This window comes from Haliaeetus leucocephalus, unplaced genomic scaffold (assembly GCF_000737465.1).
Source record: "Haliaeetus leucocephalus isolate CR32 unplaced genomic scaffold, Haliaeetus_leucocephalus-4.0 Scaffold154, whole genome shotgun sequence".
NCBI lineage: Eukaryota > Metazoa > Chordata > Aves > Accipitriformes > Accipitridae > Haliaeetus > Haliaeetus leucocephalus.
In genome coordinates, this window is record NW_010972590.1 from 1,273,147 (window position 1) to 1,294,175 (window position 21,029).

General features: G+C 39.0%; 1 protein-coding gene across 4 annotated transcripts in view; it reads left to right on the forward strand.

Annotated features, from left to right (window-relative positions):
- Nucleotides 1-21,029, forward strand: part of NFIB (nuclear factor I/B) — a 173,509-nt gene that overhangs the window by 96,062 nt on the left and 56,418 nt on the right. For all 4 annotated transcript variants that reach the window (XM_010562084.1, XM_010562085.1, XM_010562086.1 and 1 more), the window contains exons 3-5: nucleotides 7,394-7,447; nucleotides 17,723-17,791; nucleotides 19,884-20,004. In XM_010562084.1, the coding sequence (XP_010560386.1) occupies nucleotides 7,394-7,447; nucleotides 17,723-17,791; nucleotides 19,884-20,004 (244 nt within the window). The remainder of the gene's footprint in view (nucleotides 1-7,393; nucleotides 7,448-17,722; nucleotides 17,792-19,883; nucleotides 20,005-21,029) is intronic.

The window sequence follows — 21,029 nt, forward strand, 5'->3', positions numbered from 1 at the left end:
TCCTGGTGTGGCGCGTGGGTGCTGATGAAGCCTGCCCTCATAGGAACAGCACATCCAGCCTTCAGAGTAGCTTCCGCCACTGCTCTGGTCTCCCAAGAGGTCCCTTCCGTGCCTCCTGGGTGCAAACTAATGAAGCGAGCAGAAAGCGGTGGGGATTACTTGCCAAAATGGAGTTTGCACTGACGCCTTCTTGAGATTTGGATACACCTCCTATCAATAGCAACCAGGACTGTTATTTCTGTGTCAGCCTAAGAGCCTTTGCCCACAGATTTCTTGGGTACGCTTACTTAAATTTGTGGAAACCAGGTCTGAAAACAGATCAAAGCTAATGATATGTCTTCGGAAAACTGGAGGATGCCACAGAGCCTCTGCAAGGTGAGCAACAAGCAATCCCACCTTGCACGGCCAGCGGGGTTTGGCAGTACAGTGTTGTCTGAGAGGTGATGCCACTGCCCCATGACCTGCATCTGAATGTCTAACTTCAGATCTCTACACTGCTCATTTACCACCAGCTGTATGAATACCAAGCACATTAAAACTTGTAGGGCTAGTGCCTCGTATACTTATCCAGTGCAATATCATTGTACTAGAGAGCAGTCTTTGTGAACACAGAGGAACTCCTTGAAGAATAAGGGTAGCAGAATGACATTTTTAAAAGAAGTCACTGCTTCTATGTTGTGGAGGGTTTCAGTCTGCATGTCAGGAACGCATATTGCTAACAGAGTATGTGCTGTTGGGAAAAGATGTGAGGCTTTGTCCTGCAAACATGTCTTTCTCACGGTGAAGCCCTACTTGTTTTTTGAGATGCTGCTTCCTCCTGGTGTGAACTGTGGTTCATACCATATATCTTCAGGGATATAGAATCATAGAATCATTTGGGTTGGAAAAGACCCATGAGATCGTTGTGTCCAACTGTAAACCTAACACTGCCAGGTCTACCACTAAACCATGTCCCTAAGCGCCACATCTACGCATCTTTTAAATACCTCCAGGGATGGTGACTCAGCCACTTCCCTGAGGAGCCTGTCCCAATGCTTGATAACCCTTTCAGTGAAGAAATTTTTCCTAATATCCAATCTAAACCTCCCTTGGTGCAACTTGAGGCCATGCCCTTTTGTCCTGTCACTTGTTACTTGGGAGAAGAGACTGACACCCACCTCACTACAACCTCCTTTCAGGTAGTAATAGAAAGCTATAAGGCCTCTTCTCATGCTTCCTTTTCTCCAGACTAAACAACCCCGGTTACCTCAGCCACTCCTCATAAGACTTGTTCTCTAGCAAAGAAAGTAGTGGGGGTGAGCATTTCATCATACGAGATCAGTTAGCCAAAATTTTCAGGGTAAATATTTCCATTAAATATAGTGGTCTATGAAAATATGAAAAATAAATCCCACCTGAAGTTAACAAACTTATGAAAATGAGGGTGGCATTTCCATATTTATAGCATCATTTCAGCAGATACTTAATAAAATAAAACACTTGCAGCTTGTTTGTACCGTAAACAAACTGTTGTGTCACTAGAGTTGGTGTGAATAATGCTCATAAAATTGTACAATAATTCAGGGTCATCAGATATGGAAATGGTATACAATGAAGGGCATTGCTTTTGCAAAATGAAATTGTTAAAAGTATTTGGGAAGTTTATCAATCCAATCAGTTGCTTTGTCAAGGTAAAATAATGTAGGTAGTAGAAGGTAAGTGTGTAGTAAAATTAGGAAAATAATAATTAATGGTGATGAGTTAAAGTACACAGATGAAATTGTTTATTTATTTGCTTTATGGATTTTTGCTGATCACGTTATTTGTTTTGGAGGAGATGGAGATATCTTGCTTTTTTGTTGCCATGGGTGCTTTCCTACCATGACGTTGTTCTGAAAGTCTTTGAAAGTTGAAGAGTTGATTTGGAAAGTCTTTTCCCCATGCGGACAGCCCAGCAGTGGAGCTGGGGCCCAGGGAGGTTGGGCTGTCTCCATCCTTGAGGGGGTTTCATGCCCTGACTTTGTAAAGCCCTGAGCAGCCAAGTTTGATCCCACGACTGAGCCTTCCCTGGGTGGGGGCTGGGACTGGAGACCTCCCCAGCTCCCTGCCAGACTGGGGTGTCCTGTGTTCCTGTGATTTTCAGGGTACAACCATTTGCCTCAAGTTTGTGTTGTCAGGTGGCAATGTAATCTTGAAGGATAACAGTCTAGGAGGTAGTTGTGATTCTTGTTCATGGTAGTGACTCTGCCAGTTGTCAAGTCAGATGCCATATAGATAATGTGAAGGCTCGAACAGCATCAAACTGATACATACATGATGCTACATCTCTCTGGTCCTTTATCGTCCCCCATACCCAAATCATGGACTATCAAAGAACAAGGGTGTATTTACATACTGGTGAATGATTAAATCAGTGTCTGTCAGTTGAGATTAACCGAGTGCAAAGGCTGTCTCCCAGCCTGTGGCAAATGAAAAGTGAAATGTGTTCATTGAAACCACTGAGGAGGTTTATTTGATTAGTATGACACCTGTGGAGAAGCTGCTTATTTCTAAGATGTGACTCAAGAAAGTATTTTTTCTTTTTACAGATTCTGCCTCTATTTGTTTTCCAGGCCTTCAATGCTATGGCTAATGCAGAAAGCCTTAAAAGTAAAATTCCTTGTACATTATGGGGCATAAGAGAGGTATAGCATAACTTACTTTTTAAAGACAGTATCCTCTCTTTACCTGCTGAAAAGTGAAAGATTAGACTACTGAGGTGAGCAATACTAAAAATCCCTCAGGAAGTTGGTGAACAGCAGTGTGACTTTCTTGGCTTTGCTGGGATGTATGTCCTTCCTGCTGCTTGTTGAAGACAAGGTGGTGCAAAGGGAGAGAGCATCTTGTGCCTCACTGGGTGGCAAACCATCAGCTTTTCTTTTTCCTTCTGCCTTATGAAGCCAAGAGTGATGTATCATGGCAGAACCTCTCTCCTAGTGCATGGCAGTGGAAATGGATGTTTTTTTTCTCACCAGCAGCAGGCCCCAACAGTTAGCTTTACTTAACCCTGGCTGCAGCGAGAGTCGCCTGCACTGACAGATACTCATTAGGATTGACCCCTAGAAATGAAAGCGTAGGAAACAATTCAGCATAAAATATAGCAGCTTCTTGACATCCTTTCTTACTGTCTTCTAAAAGAAAAAGTAATTTAAGAGAAAGAGTTTGAATGTCCTGGTGGCAGCCATGCTGAATCATGATAAAGTGTACATAAAGTGTATCAAGGTTACATGAATATCTACCAGATAAGAGTAAAGGCTGGCTTGAACCATTCTCATATAAACTGTTCATCCATGGGGCAATAACTTACCAAGGTATCAGCTGCTGACTGTTGGAGCAGTCAGCATTCAGAGCAGAAGATATGCTCACCATAGTTGTGAGCTGCATGTGAAAGCCGTTCTGTGGAAATGGTATGTGTGAGTCAGCTTTTGCTCTGTAGGAAATAAGGATAAGTACTTCTGAGGTCTGTGTGGAAGAATTTTTTTCAAGAAAAGCACATTGACAGTAAATTTGAGAAGGAGGTTTTAAAAACAGACAAACAACAACAACAAACAAAAAACCAAAAAAAATAAACTAAGGGAAGTTACAGTTGGGAGCTACCTAAATGACAATGTTGAAAATTTCAGTTTAATCACATTTACATGATGAGGTTTTATTTGCTACTAGCTGTATAGCTTTGCTTACATCTTCTAGCTTAGGAAGTTGTTTTTTTGTTTTTTTTTTTTAATGTGCACAGAATTATTTGGTGGGAAAATTGAATGTAAAGCCAGCTAGACAGACAATGAGTCTGGTTTATGTCTTTCTTCATCACACTGGAAGAAAAGCCTGAAGTTTTTAAACCCAAGCCTCATGCTGTTAATTAATGATCTTGTGCAGATGAGGACAAAGAAAGATTTAAAGTGTCTTAACATGTCTTTTGCTTTCTTAGTTTCTGTGGCTTTCCAAAAATGCCTCTTGCTCCCTCTTGTAGAAGAGTATTGCTTCAATGTCTCTTTTCATTCAATGTTCTGCTTATAAATTAAGTTATTCATATAATTTATTCCTACAATGATCATGGTTCTCTTGTTCTTTGCAAGGCTATTTGCATGCAATCTGATCAGGAGAGTGCTTTACAATTACTGACACTGGTAAGAGAATTGGATTGTCACAGACCATCTCAGGTCTCTGTCTTTCATCCTGAGAATGAGATGCTTCTGTGTGCTTTAAGTGCAGAGTTACATAGGTTGATGTCATGGTTTAACCCCAGCTGGCAACTAAGCACCACACAGCTGCTTGCTCACTGCCCCGTGGTGGGATGGGGAAGAGAATTGGAGGGGTAAAAGTGAAAAAACTCGTGAGTTGAGATAAAGACAGTTTAATAGGTAAAGCAAAAGATGCACACATGTAAACAAAGCAAACCCAGGAATTCATTCACCACTTCTCATCAGCAGGCAGGTGTTCAGCCATCTCCAGGAAAGCAGGGCTCCATCACACATAATGGTTACTTGGGAAGACAAACGCCATCACTCCTAATGTCTCCCCGTTCCTTATTCTTCTGACACTTTATATGCTGAGCATGATGTCATATGGTATAGACTATCCCTTTGGTCAGTTGGGATCAGCTGTCCCAGCTGTGTCCCCTCCCAACGTCGTGTGCAACCCCATCCTCCTCGCTGGTGGGGTGGGGTGAGAAGCAGAAAAGGCCTTGACTCTGTGTAAGCACTGCTCAGCAGTAAGGAAAACATCTCAGCATTATCAACCCTGTTTTCAGCACAAATCCAAAACAGCCCCATACTAGCTACTATGAAGAAAATTAACTCCATCCCAGCCAAAACCAAACCAGTTGATACTCTCATACAGAATACAGTTCTTTGCTTTCTCAGCTGCTTTAAGTGAAGGGTTAAATAAGTTCTTCTCATATTCATCTTACAATAATTTTTTGCTTTCTCAAGATCATTGAGACCCCGCTGGCAACTATGTTAGTAGCATCTACTTCTCAAAACACTGTGTGAGAATCAAGCTGTAAAAATCATGATTGTTAAGTAGTTAACATAAAACAAAGCTAAGACTGACTGGCAAATTATAATAACTAGCCAGCTGCTTATCCCTATAACTGGAAAATTCTTTGCTGAGTTTACCTTACTATAATATGAAAAAGAATTGTTTAAACTGCCATCAATCTTTAAATCCTGCATCCAGAAAGTGGCCATGTTGACAATGAGAAATAGGAGTAAAAGCAAATTGCTGTGCAAGAGCTAAAAATATTCTTCACTTTGTGCATCTTTTTAGTGAATTTTAACAGGAGAAAACTTCAAGGCTATTTTCTGGTAGGCCTCGTTAACCCAGATGCAAATCTCTGTGTTCCTCAAGTTACACTGTCCAAGCTTTGTTAGGTGCATCTGCTACCAAATTGACACTTCATTTAGTGACACGTCTGCAGTAGTTTTACACTCTGACCATTGCTGTGTAAAATTAATCCTCTTTGATAATCTTAATTTAAATAATAATATGTATGGTTTGCAGAAGCAGAGAATGCCTTTTAGAAGAATATTAAAGTTCACCCCCTGCAGGGCGAACCTTCCCATTGCAACATAGGAAAAAGGACATTTGTCCATATAAAAGTTCATATGTAGAGAAGCATCAGATTTTTGGCATTTCTTGTAGCTGATTGAGTTTTCAAATTAACTTGATTTGATTTTTTAAAGGGCTATGCTGTATCTTATGATGAAAAGAAACAGGCATACTGAATGGCTACGTATTGTGCTGTACAGTGGGACTCTCAAGAGTGCCCAAGTGCCCAAACCATGTGATGTGCAGAATCTGACTGGGAGGCCTGCCCTTCATTCTTCTTACCCAGGGTTGAAGAAGATAGAGGAAATTTTATGTGAAATTTGCTATCCAATGGGTATTTTATTGTGCACAAGAGTGATTTCATTCAGTATTGTAAAATTTAGTTGTGTTTTTAATATCATTGGAGCTGGGTTTCACATATGCCTTGGTTTTCCAGTACTCTGGTAGATCCCCAGATGCTTGTCTTCTGTGACAACTGTCTCTGATGAATTCAGTAGAACTTGAACTGTGAAATGGATTTCCATCTCAGATAATATCTTCTGTAGAATCAAGCTTGTGTTAAACTGCTTGAGAGACGTGTGTCAAGCCATGTTTGCTAAGCCATGTAACAGGTGGTAACAGATTTCAGTGAACTTCCTGTAGCAGGTGGAGGGAATCTTTTGTTCTAGGTTGAGGGCTACATTGGCTTAAGGAAGCAGTGATGACAATTGAAGGACAAGTATTTGTTGATATGTACTTTTCTCCTTTTCTATTTTTTTTTCCTTTAATTTGGACCCTGTAAGCAGCAACACATTCAAGAACTCTGACTTCCCACTGCGGTCGATTTGGCAGTAGCAATTTTTGTAGTGTTATGATGCAATTGTTTGGCAATCCTATGCTACTAACAAGCACTGCTACATTTAAAAAAAATGGATATTTTTATTCAGACTATAAACCTGCTCCATTTTAGATACCTACATACAGAACAATTGGTTGTGCTTCATCTAATTTCTTATTCTTTTTGCATACAAGAGCATCTGTCATGTCTTTGTTAGTAACAGTCTCTTGCAGTGGAGCAGGGTTTTGTTATATTATTGGTGTGGGAATACAGCAAAAAGTAGATAGTTTCAGAAGCAACTGCTTTTATGAATAAGGTTATAATTTATTATTGCGTGTGTTAACATCAAATTGCATTCTCCTCCAGATTCATTTGGTGCATGTATCATGAAAAGAACACTCTTTGAAGCCTACAGGGTTTGGGTTTTGTTAGTTTTTATGTTACGTAATCTTCATTTCACAACAGCAATTCTCACAGACTAGGAATACAAATCCTATATTGTATTAAAACGGACAGCTGTGTCTTCAGTGCAGTCCCAAGTTTGTGGAAGCAGCATAGGCCTTTGTGCTTTAAGGAAAGGGTAAAGAAACAGGACTCATCACTGAAAATGCCATTAGTTGCCTGATCCAGTGTGTCTTTCTGGTCATTCCCTGAGAAGAAACTACCTCTGCTTTGCTGATTATGCAATATTATATTTGGGGAACGGAGGGAAAGAGAATGAAAAGGTACCCTTGTAGATGTGTTTACAACTTGAGTATTTACCTGAATGACTCTCTTGTCCTTATTCAGTGATCTATGAGTTCCTCTTATTAGGATCATTGAATCTTTCACAATGTTTCTGCTTCTGCATAAAAAGTGTTACATGTAGTGTGTTTGTTCAATAATGCCTTCATGAAGAAAGTCAGGGAAATGACCTTTAAAGAGCAAAGTTAGGTATTAGTTTAATACTGGAGAAGGGTATTAAAAGGTTAAAAAACAAATTAGTAAAACATTTCTGTCATTTCTTTATAGATTCTGGACAACCAGGAAGTCCAAGCCACAATGATCCTGCCAAGAATCCACCAGGTAAATATAAGTTCCAGAACATGTGCATCTTACATTGTTTGAGAACAAAGATACTACTGTTAAGAGTAGAGTTAAGAGAGCATAATTGGTCAGCAACTTATTTTGCACTGGTAAGTACATGTAATCAGGACAAGCTGTGATTATTTTAGTTCTTTTAAACTGGCAATGCCTCAACTGTAGTTTCATCAACATTCATTTAATATAAGGAAATTTTCTTTCAGTTAATGGTTTTTAGAATTTTGTAAGTGAGAATAGGCAGAGGATCCCAAATAACTCTACTTTTAGAAAAGTCTTCAAATGCTACAATTATTCTTTTATCTCAGACAAAACACAATTGACCTACCTCTAAAGTCACTGAACTGAGCTACCAGCTTCTTTATTTTTATTTTATACATGCATTATAAAATGCAAATATGTTCATTTTTTATATTTTTAATATCAACTCAGACCAGTTTTTGAACGTGTTGTTAATGGGTCATGCTAGTGACATTTGGAATTTTTTGTTTGAGAGATGTCAGTGTCCTTTCAAGGATTCTCTAAAAATAAAAATTCAAGAGAAAATAAAACCCAGACTTTGCCATTCCACACTGTTTTGACCAAAGGTTATTTGTATTTTCATGGAGTTATCCTTCTAATCAATTGGGCTGTGCTAGTAAGTGTTTTAAATCTTTTTTGTTTTATGAATTTTATTGGGGTAAGACAAACAAGTGTGACAGACATACTGTCACTTCTTAATGAGCATGGGGTGATGCCTGCCACCACTGTCATGCTGTATCTTCTCATTTTGGCTCTCAGAAGAAATGTCTATCTGAAATAAGCTGCAACTAACTCAGTTTGCTCTTTTTCTAAATGCAAAATGAACCACAGTCCAACCAAGAAGTAATTGTGTGATGCTGGGCTGTTACATATATGTGAATATTTTCTGGATCTGTCCAAATACCAGGGAAAACAGCCCGCATTCTGACTGTACAGTTTTGTACTATGCATATGATCAAAGTATTCTCTACCTGTGGTGGAATATGTCATGTGTGTTTCATGTGAGTACTGAAAAGTGGGAGAGCCATCATAGATCATTATACAAAAAAACATATTCCTGTAATATAAAACCACGAAACATGCACTGGAAGATGGCAGGTAATTTTTGGAGATTTGAGGGCAGAACAAGTAAAATAACATGCTAATCTCTTCTTCAAGTGATTTTTTTTTTTTTTTTTTTTTTTTTTTTTTTGCAAGGGATGATGCAAGCTTGAAATCACTTTTGGCTGGAGACTTCGATGCTGTTTCTCTCCAAACTGTGTGGGATGTTATGAGCAGGCTTTTATTTCTCTATTAAATACATGACATATATTATGTAGGATGGTGGTTTAAAAACCCAAACCAGCAAATTTACACCTAAAATAAGCCTGAAAAATTTCCTCACAGATAATCACAGTTTTGTAAAACTTGAAGCATTTAGCTGTAGGGCATTTATTTTTGTTTCAGAATGTCTGTTTGTGAGTGCAAGAAAATCCAAATGCATTAGCCCTCATCATTTTGAAGGATCCTTTGTAGCCTCTGGGTTTGGGAAGCTGAAGGCAGGGTCTGGAAGCTTACCTTCAGCATTTTAAAATTCTGTTTTTAAAGTACCATTTAGCATTTGGAGTAGAAAGGCAGATGTTCATATTTCACTGGTGAGGATCACATCCTCTAGTGAGTCCAGGCTCACCAACCCTCAGTCTCAACCCCAGGCTACTCCAGCAAGGAGTAATCTTGGAGGGCAGCAGATAACTGTATAGACTTTCCGTTGGCAGCCCTGTGTGGCAAGACCAGATGCCCCAATGTTTGACAAACTCCAGTGTCCCAGCATGTAGAGGGAGAGAGAGGGCAGAGAAATCTGTTGCTGGTTTCATCATGAAACTTTCTGCTTGAAATTTGAGCATAACCCTTTCTCATGCTTTGGAGTCACTGCTGGCAGTATTATTCCTTTATCTGCTGCCAAGTGGGGACAGAAAATGGAAGCTGTGCCTTGCTTCTCTTGAAACCCTTCATTTAAGCAGAGACAGAGGCATAACTGAATATCATCTGTCTATCTGAGGATACATGAACTTCTAGCATCATTCAGCTTCCCTGTGTGATACTGTCTTGGGGTTAAACTGGCAGGGAGAAAGTGTTGAGGTTTGTGAGACTCCCAGGACTTCTGAGGCTGTGCAGGAGAATTTGAGGGAGTTGCACTATGTTCAGCTTGTCTGGGGAAAGGACTGCTGTCCTGTTCTTTCTTATTAAACTTCACATGAGTCTTATTAGAACCAGGCAGTCACTTTTGTCAGAGCCCCAGAGGATATCCACTCTGAGGTTTGTTTTTGGTCTCAGGCCAGGAGCACGCGGAATGGCAGTGCCAGGAGGGTTTGTTCTTCTATCATGTTTTGGTCTGATGCCTGTATGTCAGGGAGCCAGGGATAGGTGCTGTTAGCTTTTGGATGCCACTACCTTCACAAAGACATTGCCAAGGAAGAGGAGGTTGGAAACTGAGTGGTAGTTGGCGAGCTTGCTGGTGTTAAAAGTGGGTTTTTCTAGGTTTGGCTAGACTGTTGCATTCTTTAGGGTGTCTGGTAATTTGCTGTCCTAACCATGGAGGGAGGGTAATGTCACTTGCCAAACAAAAGAACATTAAGAGCACTTGCTGGAATTCTTTACAATGCGTTCCTAAAAATACACTGAATCCTTTGATAGCATAATACAGTATTAAGATGATGTAGCTTGTGGTGAAAGAGGTATGTAGCTTTTTTAGCAAGATCCAGCGATATCCTCCTCTAAGTTTTATTTTTCAATAACTTTCATCTGGTATATTTCTAAAGAATGAAACTTGCTTTTCTGAGAGCTGGGTTGTAAAGGTCACTTCTCCGCAGGGATTGTTAAGTAGGTTCAAGACAGATAGATGAGCTGAGCTGAACTGAGCTAAACTGAGAGAAGAGTTTGAACACTGCTGTTGTCTGCATCAGTCATTAAGTTCCTGGAATCTAAAAGTTTATGTTAGGCTAGCATGGTGCTAACTATTAAACGTTTACATGGTTTCAAAGAGAAAATGGACTTGTCCACGGATGCATCGAGGGTGACTAAACAGATAGAGGCACACCTAGATTAATAAGTTTTAAAACTGAAAATACTTAGAGCCTTGGACACTATCAGTCAAAAAACCCCCAAACCCCAAGTCCTTTAGGCCTGCCCTGCTTCTTACTATTCTACTGGGCATCTGCTGAACAGAGGCTGTTGAAGGACACCTAATGTGGCAGTTCAGTGTAATGCTGTATTATTTGCTCCCTGCGAGTGCCATAGGTCTTTTATATAGCTTAAGAAAATCTAAAAAATGAGCCTTTCTTAACTTGTGTGTCTTGAAATACCTGTAAAGGTGTGGGAGGATATGTACTGACGACAGAGGGAGTGATCTGTCAGTAAGTTCATCTGTTAGGCATAAGAACATTATGAGGGTGAGTAAAAAGAGAAAAACACCTAGAACTACTAGTAAGGTAATGATATTGACACCAGCTATAACAATTTGGTCTCCAGTGATACAATCCTTACTAGGCAGTTCTTCTAGTAGAGGATTTTCTGTGTTTTGTTCTGCTTTATTTTTCTTTCCCTTACTTACTGCCTGCTGGCCACGAATATTTGACATTAATAAGGTTACTTGCTACCTGCCATTGGTGTGAAGTTGCTGCTTGGCAGAATTCATTTATTTATACACCAGTGTTAACACTGCTGTGTCCAGTTGTTGTCATGTTGCTCAAATCTTTGAACATAGCCTTTTTAAGCTGCTAAAATAAGAGAAAGAAATAGCAATACTGATAGAGTAAAATGTTATCTTGATATGACAATAAGATAGGATAGACAGCTGAATACAATTTGAGGAACCAAGAGAACTGGAAACCTGAAAGAGTGGATACCAGCTTCTACTGGTTCTTCACATGTTTTCTTCTGGATGGAGCTGGGAGGAGAATAGTCTCTTCTTCTACAGGTCCCTTCAAAATTTCACAGCAATTCTTGTCCAGCATTGGGGAATACAAAAGATAATTTTTCAAAAGGTACAAAGGAAACCTAACCATCCTGACACAGACAGTTATGAACCTCATTGGTGAGGGAGGACAAGTATGTTCAGATTTTTGCTTTTATCCAAGCAGTTGACTTCAGAGGTTATTAGAGCTATGTTTCCTAGCAAGTGGCTCCTGCTAGTCTTTTTTTTCCTGATAGAATTTACTCCACTTCAGCTGGTCCAAGGAATGTTTTCATATAAATTTTGCAACCTCTATAACATCAGTCAGAGCTGAATGAGGAATGCAGATGACTCAGGTTTGAGCCTGTGCGCTGATGAATATTACATTATTTATACAGGTAACACACTTTTAGACAGAGATATTGAGAAACTGTCTCTCCGCCTTTCATTCCTCCCCACTGTTTCCCTTCTTTCCTCCACAGTAACACATGATATATTGTCAGGGAATTCATCTAGTGATAAGATCCTTAATCTGAATGAGGCATAGGTATGTGAATCCTCAGCCCCAGCCTCACTGCTCTGGAATTGGTTTTCCCCTTCTATTTTCACCAGAAATTTTATTCTGGGAACAATTTCCAAAGAAGACCTGAGTGAAATCACCATCTATTCATTTTTTTCTTTTTCCTAATTAAAGAAGATGTTGCCAAAAAGCTTGCAACCAGCCTCACCTGTCTCTCAATATGCAAATCTCTCTTGCAGCTGTAGAGCCCTAAGGGCATTTTTGTGCTTTCATATGGGCTAGCAGCCATAGGGAGAACATTCTTTTTGGATCAAGCCCTAAGAAATGTGTAATAAAGTTGCCTGTATATGACTGTTTTAGATAGAAGTATTTCAGTTTTAAGTTTTAGAATGTATAGTCTCAGAAATAACCTCTGAAGACTAACATGGTCTCAACCTTTGCTCTCTTTTGGAAATGCAATAAGCAAATGTGTTTGAGTCTTGAATGACTCAGAACACAGATGGTTTCATTATTTTACTGTATTGCAAGTTACCCTCTTGTGGATAGGGAATTAGCCCCCTAATTAATAGGAATAGAAGAGATATTAGCTGGCGTCGTCATTGTAAGCAGCTTTTCTTGTGGAAGCAATGATGCCATAGTAGCAGTTTGGGGATTCAGAAAGAATTGTATTTAAATATACATTCACCTCGCTTTTTCAGCATGGGAGTGGATATTCTGAAACACTTGCTGTTTCCCGTATGCCTGCAGCTGTGCCATCTCAGATAGTGATCTTAAAATAAAACAGGGCTGGGTTTGGTCAGGGCTTGATTTTCTGTGGAGTTCTCCCTTTCCCAAATGCTCTATGAATTAGTAATGCCGGTGATTGAGAGGTGATACTCTTCTTCCTCGTTAGCCTTTCAGCCCTGAGCCAGGTGGGGCATTCTGAGGGCAGTGCAAAGCTGTGCTATCTCAACAATCAGAAACCAGCACAGATTGTACAGCCCCTTTTTCCACGAGCAATAGTTTTTGGCCTTGCATGCTGGTTTGAAATTTGTTGTGGGCAACTACTACTGTCTACTGACTTAGGATTACTTCAGTACCCGTTTCTGGTACTGTTTTTAAGACACTGGCTTCAAAATGCATGCAATAAGAAAACAAACTGCAAGTCTGCTGACTACATTAACTTACTGTGAACAGTGTGAGACTAATTTTTCACTACCAGTTCTGACTGTGAATAGTAGCTGTATGCCACTAGGATTCCTGCTGCAATTAAAGAGCTTCCTGTAGAAGTTAGATATTGCAGACAGTAGCAAGAGCTGATCCTTAAAAAGTCAGTTTTCAAAGACTCACAGGAAAGAATCTGTACAATGTAATTATTTAGTCTTTAACTGTAGCAGTTTCAGAAGTCAAGCAAACCTGTAGCAACATCCAGAACATTACATTGCATAACTTGAAGTCAAGCTACAGCTCTCTGCAAGTATTTTGTATACCAGGCTGAAGCTCCCAGCCCTTCTTCTCACAGTAGCTCCTGATGTTGAACCTGTGTCACTGCTAGTAGGTCTATCTTCTGCTGTATAATTCCTCTTTTTAAAGATCCAGAAATAAAAGTACAGTAATACAAATTGTTTCCTGCACTGATTGGATCCTTACTCCTGTTTTATAAGTTGTTCAAAATCAAGGCTGCATCAGTGAAAAAACTAGATGTTTAGTGATACCAGGAAGCAATTTTAAGTTTTGGCATTAGTCAATATGCAGCAGAATGTAAACAGACCTTCTATTCATAAAAGTACAATTAAATCAGAAGACATAAAAAAGGCTGGTTAAAGATTTGTAAAGCCAGACGTCGCTGGTAAGCTTTTAAGTAATGTGAGAACAAGCCCTTTACAGTACGTGTTAGTGCAAACTGAAAATATTTTTCAGTAGGTTTAAACAACATTTTTTCTCCCCATTTTAAATGTTGGTGTGGTTAAAAGCTATACTTGTAGCTCAGGCCTTGAAGGCATAGCACAGGAATAGAGTGGAAGATGTATAAGGACTAGGACAGAATGACTTCTACAGCAGTTGGAGGCATTACTGAAGCTTTCTCCTTTTTACTGACTATATGAGGGGAGCTTGATCAGAACTGCTGCTTGGCTCAATCTGTTTATCTTTCATCCTTGATGGCACTGGTCTGGTTGTTGTAGTATTGCCTGGAAAATGTATTTTTCTGAAATGAGTTTTCTGTACAAAACGTAAGGAGAGAAGACAGATTTTATACTCGCCCTGTACAAAACCTAAAAGGAAATACAGAAAAAAATCCACTATTATTTATGGGTTTTGGAAGTTACCAACTGTTTATACAGAATTGCACTATGGTAGTTTTGGCAGAAATCTTATTTTTGTAGAACTCAGATTTTTAACAATAATGACTATTAGTGAAGTGCATTTCAGAGAGTGTCATCTCTCAGGCAAGATGAGTTTTAGTAAATGACAATACTCAGTGCTTGTGTTAGGTTTGAACAACAAAGACAGCAAAGTGTTATCATGACTATCAAAAGATACAGTAAATCCTCTATGAAGAATATAACAATAGCCTGTTATCAAGTGTGGTAGTTTCTGTACTGAACAGATCAGAAACATACACGAAGAATGCTAGTTTAAGGCTCTATAACATGTTAATGCAAGCAGTGCATTAGAGAATGCTTAGTCAAAAATAAAGTTAAGACCTACACCATACAGAGTATCACCATGTACTTTTTTCTTCCATGCAATGTAATAATGTGAATATGAATATTAACTCTTATTCAGTAGGGAGATCAACTTCACAAGGTAAAAGGCAGCATCTCACACTATAAAGTCAAAATGTCCTAAACTGTTGTCCTGCTGCATTCAGTCTTGCTGTTTGTCCTTTATCATATGTAGAGTGCATGTTTCTGCAACAAATTACAGCAGTTTAATAGCACAGAACATTTTCCTATTGCACAGCTGGGAGCCAAAAACAGTTCTGTAACATACTCACCATGGATTGTCTTCCTAACCAGTTAAAACTGTTGAAGTCCACTGGTGCTGGAACTGAACATACTGTGTTTATTTTTCTGCCCTCGGAGGCACCACTGGAATCCACCTTCCCTGTTAGAACATGAGGCTCAGGATGAAGTTGCTCAGTGCCTGTGACATAGACTGTTTATTGTTGCATGAATTTTTTAATAATATTTTGTCACATTACATAGAGAAAAAAATCAAGCTGTTTTTTAAGCTAATTGAGATGGACAATAGCTGCAGTTTCCCTCTCTTTCCTAGTGCCAGGCAGAGCATTTGCATATATATTTGGGTGTCATTATTTTTGGACCGTCCAAGGCAGGGTGAAACCTGGGTTGAAGACAGTGATCCATCAGTCAACAACACATCCTTCTGTGAGGGCCTGATAAATAGTGGTACCACTCAGTGGCAGAATTTTTTCCTTGCTCCTATTTCATTATCACAAGGAGGGAAACACACTGTATTGCTCTTTATGTTACGTGGGTGTTCTCAGTATTGACAGTGAGAAAAATGAAGAATTCATGAGAGAAGGCTGAAGATTAAACACATGTGTCTGTGTGTCTCTGTGTGTGTGTACGCATACACATGTATACATCTGTGTTCTTACATATAAAATGCTACATGGGCATTTTCTTTTTTTAATATGAGCCTTGGGGCTTGTTCTCACTGTAACGATAGCTTGACTAATCTACACTTGGGTAAAGCTCCTCTCAAGTTAGCCTTACTTGAATGAGAGAAGTTGTGCTTCAAAGTAGTGGTATTTGGATAAGCAGCAAAGAAGTTCAGTCTTGTCTCATTACCAGCTCCAGAGCTGGCTGTGTCATGTTTTCATCCACACAAAAAACATGGAGAAAAGGTGCAAGAGAATGCAGATGATGAAAGAGAAAGGCTCTTATTTCTTAGGAAGTGAAGATGAATAAGGTTGCTGAGAGGCCTGCAACATCCTGGTGAAAGATAAGAGAGGAAAAAGTAATGGATATGGAGAGAAGCTGTTGAAAATGAGAGGGAGAGGAATGTGAAAGGAAGTGAAGAAAAAAGAGAGGGAGACCTGCAGAGCTAATGGAAATAAAGACATGCAGGGGTATCGTATGAGGTGGCATGCAGGTATACAGTATGAAGTGATGTTGACTGGAAGATAATAAGATGATAGCATTGGCGTAACTTCATTCAGGATGATCCCACAGACCTACGGTGCTCTGCACGCCCACTGCACTTGCTCCTGGGATGGTTTTTCAGCTGGGGAACACTGACATTTGCTTATAGGTGTAACAGAGATGTCAGGAAAAGTACTGAGTTGGATGCATTCACATTCTTTCAGCTTGAGCTGTCAGGTGCATTGTTTATACCTGCACTGGTAAATAATATCAGGGGTGCTGGGTGAGGTGGCTCTGTGTGCCTAGTAAGACTGCCAGTAAGCAGTGAAAAACCGCACTTTTTGCCTCTGCCTTCCTTGTTTCACCCTGAAAAGTAAGTAGAGATTTCTCCAGATATACCAAGGACAGATCTCTTAAGTGACGTGTACTGATTTTACAGTCACTTTTCTGATTACAGTGGCAGTGTTTTCTGAAATTACTTGAAGATGAAAGCAGTAATTGCCAAAGGAAATCTAAAGAGAATAGTACTGAACCACTGTTTTCCAAATCAGTAAATATTCCAGTAGGTGCATTTTTTATTTGTTTGTTTTGTTAGTTAAGACATTTAGAGTGCATTTACTCATTCAAACATTCGGAACAGAAAATTGACAGTGTATTTCCAAAGAAAAAAGCTGTGATAATTCAGAAAAGAGATTAGAGAAAACACAGTAAGAAATTCTTAGTGCACATCTCACATCATCTCACGTGAAAGTGAATAAAAAAGTAATACTGTTGGAGCAGCAATGTGCACCAAGTATAGATCTAAATATTTCTGTTGGTGAATGGTTGGCGTTCCTATGTTCAAGGGCTTTGATGTCATGTAATCTCAAATTCAGTCGACTCAGTTTATGCAGTGATTATTGATATGAGACTTCCACAGAAACCTGGGTTTCTCAGCTTCCTTTTTATAAGGTTATCTAGTTACATGACTGAGATGAGTCTTGATTATCAGCTGTTGTTTCACTGCAGTACTCCAAGTTGTGCCTGAATTTCACAGCAGAGAAAGCATATCAAACACATTTATCTTAGAACAAGTAAACATAAGCCAAAACAATAACATATGGTTTCTTAAACATGGGTTTCTAGATATATAATTCAGCATGTGTATAAAAAAACCACTGAATAGCTCAGCTATTTTGCCCAGTTCCTGCTTCTACTGGAAGTAATAGTAAAACCCTCATCAGGTTCAGAGGTGATGATTTGGTAACGGAGGTGGTAGTGTAAAGTCACTATCAGCAGGGTAAGAATTAAGCAAAAATCTATTTAGTAGAAATGTGTGCAAGGACAGGATATGGTGAAATTGCTTAGTCCAGCTGATACAGTTCTTAGTTCAATACTGACTTAAAAATTGAAGATACTAACAAAAGGAACTAGTTTTTAGACATTTTCTGGATGGTTAGCTAGGAACTCAGTGTATTGCTTGTTAGTTTTCATACATGTATTAAAAAATTGCTTTCTCACAACTCCTCAAGATTTTTTGCACCTCTGCCTGAATTTCAGCCATCACTAGATCCTGTGATCAGCTTTTGATGTACTTTGGTCTGTGTATTATAGATCTGGGACTCTGTTGATACTGTTGTTAGCTGATGTATAAACTTACCTATAGTTATTTATTAAACTTCTGGTTGTATTGATTATGGTATTGTGATCTTTTTCAGTGTACCTTGAGGACAGTTTCGTAAAATCTGGAGTGTTCAACGTGTCAGAACTTGTGAGGGTGTCCAGAAGTAAGTTATCATTTGCGTTTACTCATTTCCAAAGCCTGCTATAATCAAGTGAAGGTTTTTTTCGTGAGTTTTTTTTTCTCCCCAAGATGTAAGATGCATAGTAAATGCCTGTAACCGTGCACAATTTTGATATCTTTGACCACAGTATTACAATTCATCCTGCATGTGTTTGCAATAAAACAGACAGAAGTCTTCTTTTATCTCTTCAATATTTAAAGATTGAAACAATTTGTTATGTGTCCCTTTGCACAACTTAATGGACTGATATATCAATAAAATTACCATATGTAACAAAACCATATATTTGTTAGACTTGCAGCTTTTTAAGGTTGTCCTACACATCCTTGGGTTTTGCTAAACCATCTGACTATTCTTCTAGTTTTTTTTTTAATTTGTAGCTCTTAAAAGAAAAATCACAGCATGGATATAAAAGATATTATACTTAATGTATACTTAATGTATTATATGCTTGTGTTTCTTTTACTCATAGAACTGGCTGTTACTGAATTTCTAATTAAATTGTCTTGTTTTGGCATCAGAAATGTTATGCACAGGAACATGCAAAAAAAAAAAAAGTAACATAAAATATAAATGATAAAGGATAGGTGAAGCTTTTATTGCCGAAAGAAAACCCCAAATGAATATATAAGATCTGTTTTGTTGACATCTAAGAATTTGCTATAATAGTATGACATAAAACCAGTGCATATTTTCTTCTGACATTGCTTTCTGAGTGCTTCTTTTCTCCCTTTAGTATTAATACTGTTAAAGTATTTCTCTTAAGACTTCATTAGGAAGTGAACAAAAAATCCAGGAAAATCTCTTTTCTGATGAGGTGAGGACAAAACCAGTGAGGCACAAGTTACCAAAACTGTCTGTCCAAATTTTGCATAGGAGTTAATTCATGCCAGGTCAGGATGCTTGAGGAATTTAATTAACTTAGTGAGGCTTAAGATGTATGTGTCATTTCATTTGCTGTGGTCAGAAATTAATATTCAACAATTAAAATTATATTAAGTCCTTCAGCAAAATACGGAGCATTGCCATCCTGCAGTGTTAAGACATATTCTTTTTTGTGCTTGCTGAAGATATGGTTTTGCTGTTTTAGGAGGCTGAGGATGTGTGAAATATAGCTTTCTTTTAGTTGTCAGGTGGTTAAATACATTTTAAATTATTGGGCCATTCAGTTTAAAAAAGAATCAATATTGTAGTTATGTTATGAAATCGTACTTTCTGCAGCTGCTATACACAATATACTTCTAATAATAAGCTTTAAAGAATGTGGTTTCTGTGGGATTTCTTACCATGCATTTGTTTAACCTCAAGCCGCAACAGAGTTGTACTTTAACTGTCAGGAAAAATACAAACCTTCAGATACATTACACAACATGCAATTATTCTTTTAAGTGCCAAAGGTAGTTAAAATGCACAACAGAAAGAGAGTGAACAAAGGTAAATACACCACAATATATAACATATAATTTATTCTTGAAATGCCAAGATGTACGGTACACAGACTCTGTAAGGAGGTGAAGATAACACTGAGTGTGTGTGTTTGTGTGTAGGTGTACATATGCAGAGCAGTACCTGTGGCACTGGGTGAAAGAAAAAGGAGGCAGCAAAACATGCAGTCAGCACAGAAGGCTATTATTAATACAAAAGAGTTAACATTACGGGAAAAAGAGTTTGTTTGCCCGCAAGTTTGTTCTTTCCAGTTATTTCAGTTCTTTAATAAATAATGTTGGCTGTCCTTATAAACCCTGCCTCATTCATTATAGAAGTCCTTCAACAGAAGTTTTGACTTTGTGCCGAGGTTTGTGTTACCTTTTTCATATTGATTCCAGGTTATCTGTTATACAACAAATACATTATTTCTACATAACTGCTAAGGGATTTCTAGGGACTGGGGAAGATAATTCACTTTTTTAGATACATAAACATTGATAGAACTTGTCTGTACTTGGTTTCTGCAAGAGGCAGAAAATTAGATACATGTAGTAACATCTTGATGTTTTTCCCAGTGTTAAAAATGAAAAGATGGCTAAAAAGATAGAAGATTATCATTGACTCGTTATGATGATGTTTTTTTCAGCACCCATAACCCAGGGAACTGGAGTGAACTTCCCAATTGGAGAGCTTCCGAGCCAGCCATATTATCATGATATGAATTCCGGTGTAAATCTACAGAGGTCCTTGTCCTCTCCACCAAGCAGGTAAAAACTCGAAATAAGTGCTAATGTGAAATTAGGTTTAATAGTGTAGGACAAGCAATTCACAAAAACAGTCAACAGCCAACTATTTTATGAATTTCCTCTGATTTTGTGAGGTAGGCTACTTACATATATTACCATAATCTATGTACAGATATACATGTTACAAATCTTGTAATTTGACGTGGTGTCATTATTGCCTGTCATTTCTGTTGGTATTGAAGATGATAATAACTTTTATCAAGGTTTAAAGTGCTCACTAAATCATCTGCCAAGAGAACAGCTATGCATCCTGGAACTGCTGCTGAGTTGCAGGAAGGTCTAGCAGCTGGGAACCTGCTGTCAGGGCTCAGTGCCACTGGGTGATTGCAGGCACAAAGGCTGTCTCTGAGGGCTCCCTGTTGGACCTCTGTCTTGAAAGATGTGTTGGGACAGATACTGTTTCCTGTGGAAAAGGCTTTAGGACAGGTATATAAAGACAAGGTGTCTTTATCTGTAGCATCACCCCAGCTCATGAAAGTGTGTTTCCTGCCTCACCCTTACAAGGGGCATTTCATAGCATGGTGGGAACAAGGAGGAGCATGTGAGGTGGTCACAGGCTCTCTAATTTTCTCAAGCGTCTCCATGTGCCTGCTACAGGCAGTTTGATCTGAGGGACCCACTTCTTCCTTGCTCGACATGCTCCCTTCTCCCAACTCTTACAAAGACCTAATTCCCTCCCTTAGGAGCAGCTGGTGGGCCCACAGAGGTGGAGAATCTGCTGTGCCCTCCTTTTGACTCCCAGAGAGTGTACTGTCTGTCCCACCTCTGAGGTCCCTTGGTTTTCTGAAACTGTCTGATGTACCATGAAATCATAAGCACTGTAGGATCTCTCATTGCCCCGTGTTTCTGCACCCTAGGGAGTCACGAAGTGTCAGCACAGTAGGACAGGATTTAACAGGACTGTCGGGGGGGCTGGGGTGCTCTTCCACCAGCACCTGGTGTTTCTGAGTTATTTTGTTCATACTCCCCTATTTCGTTCCATTGTA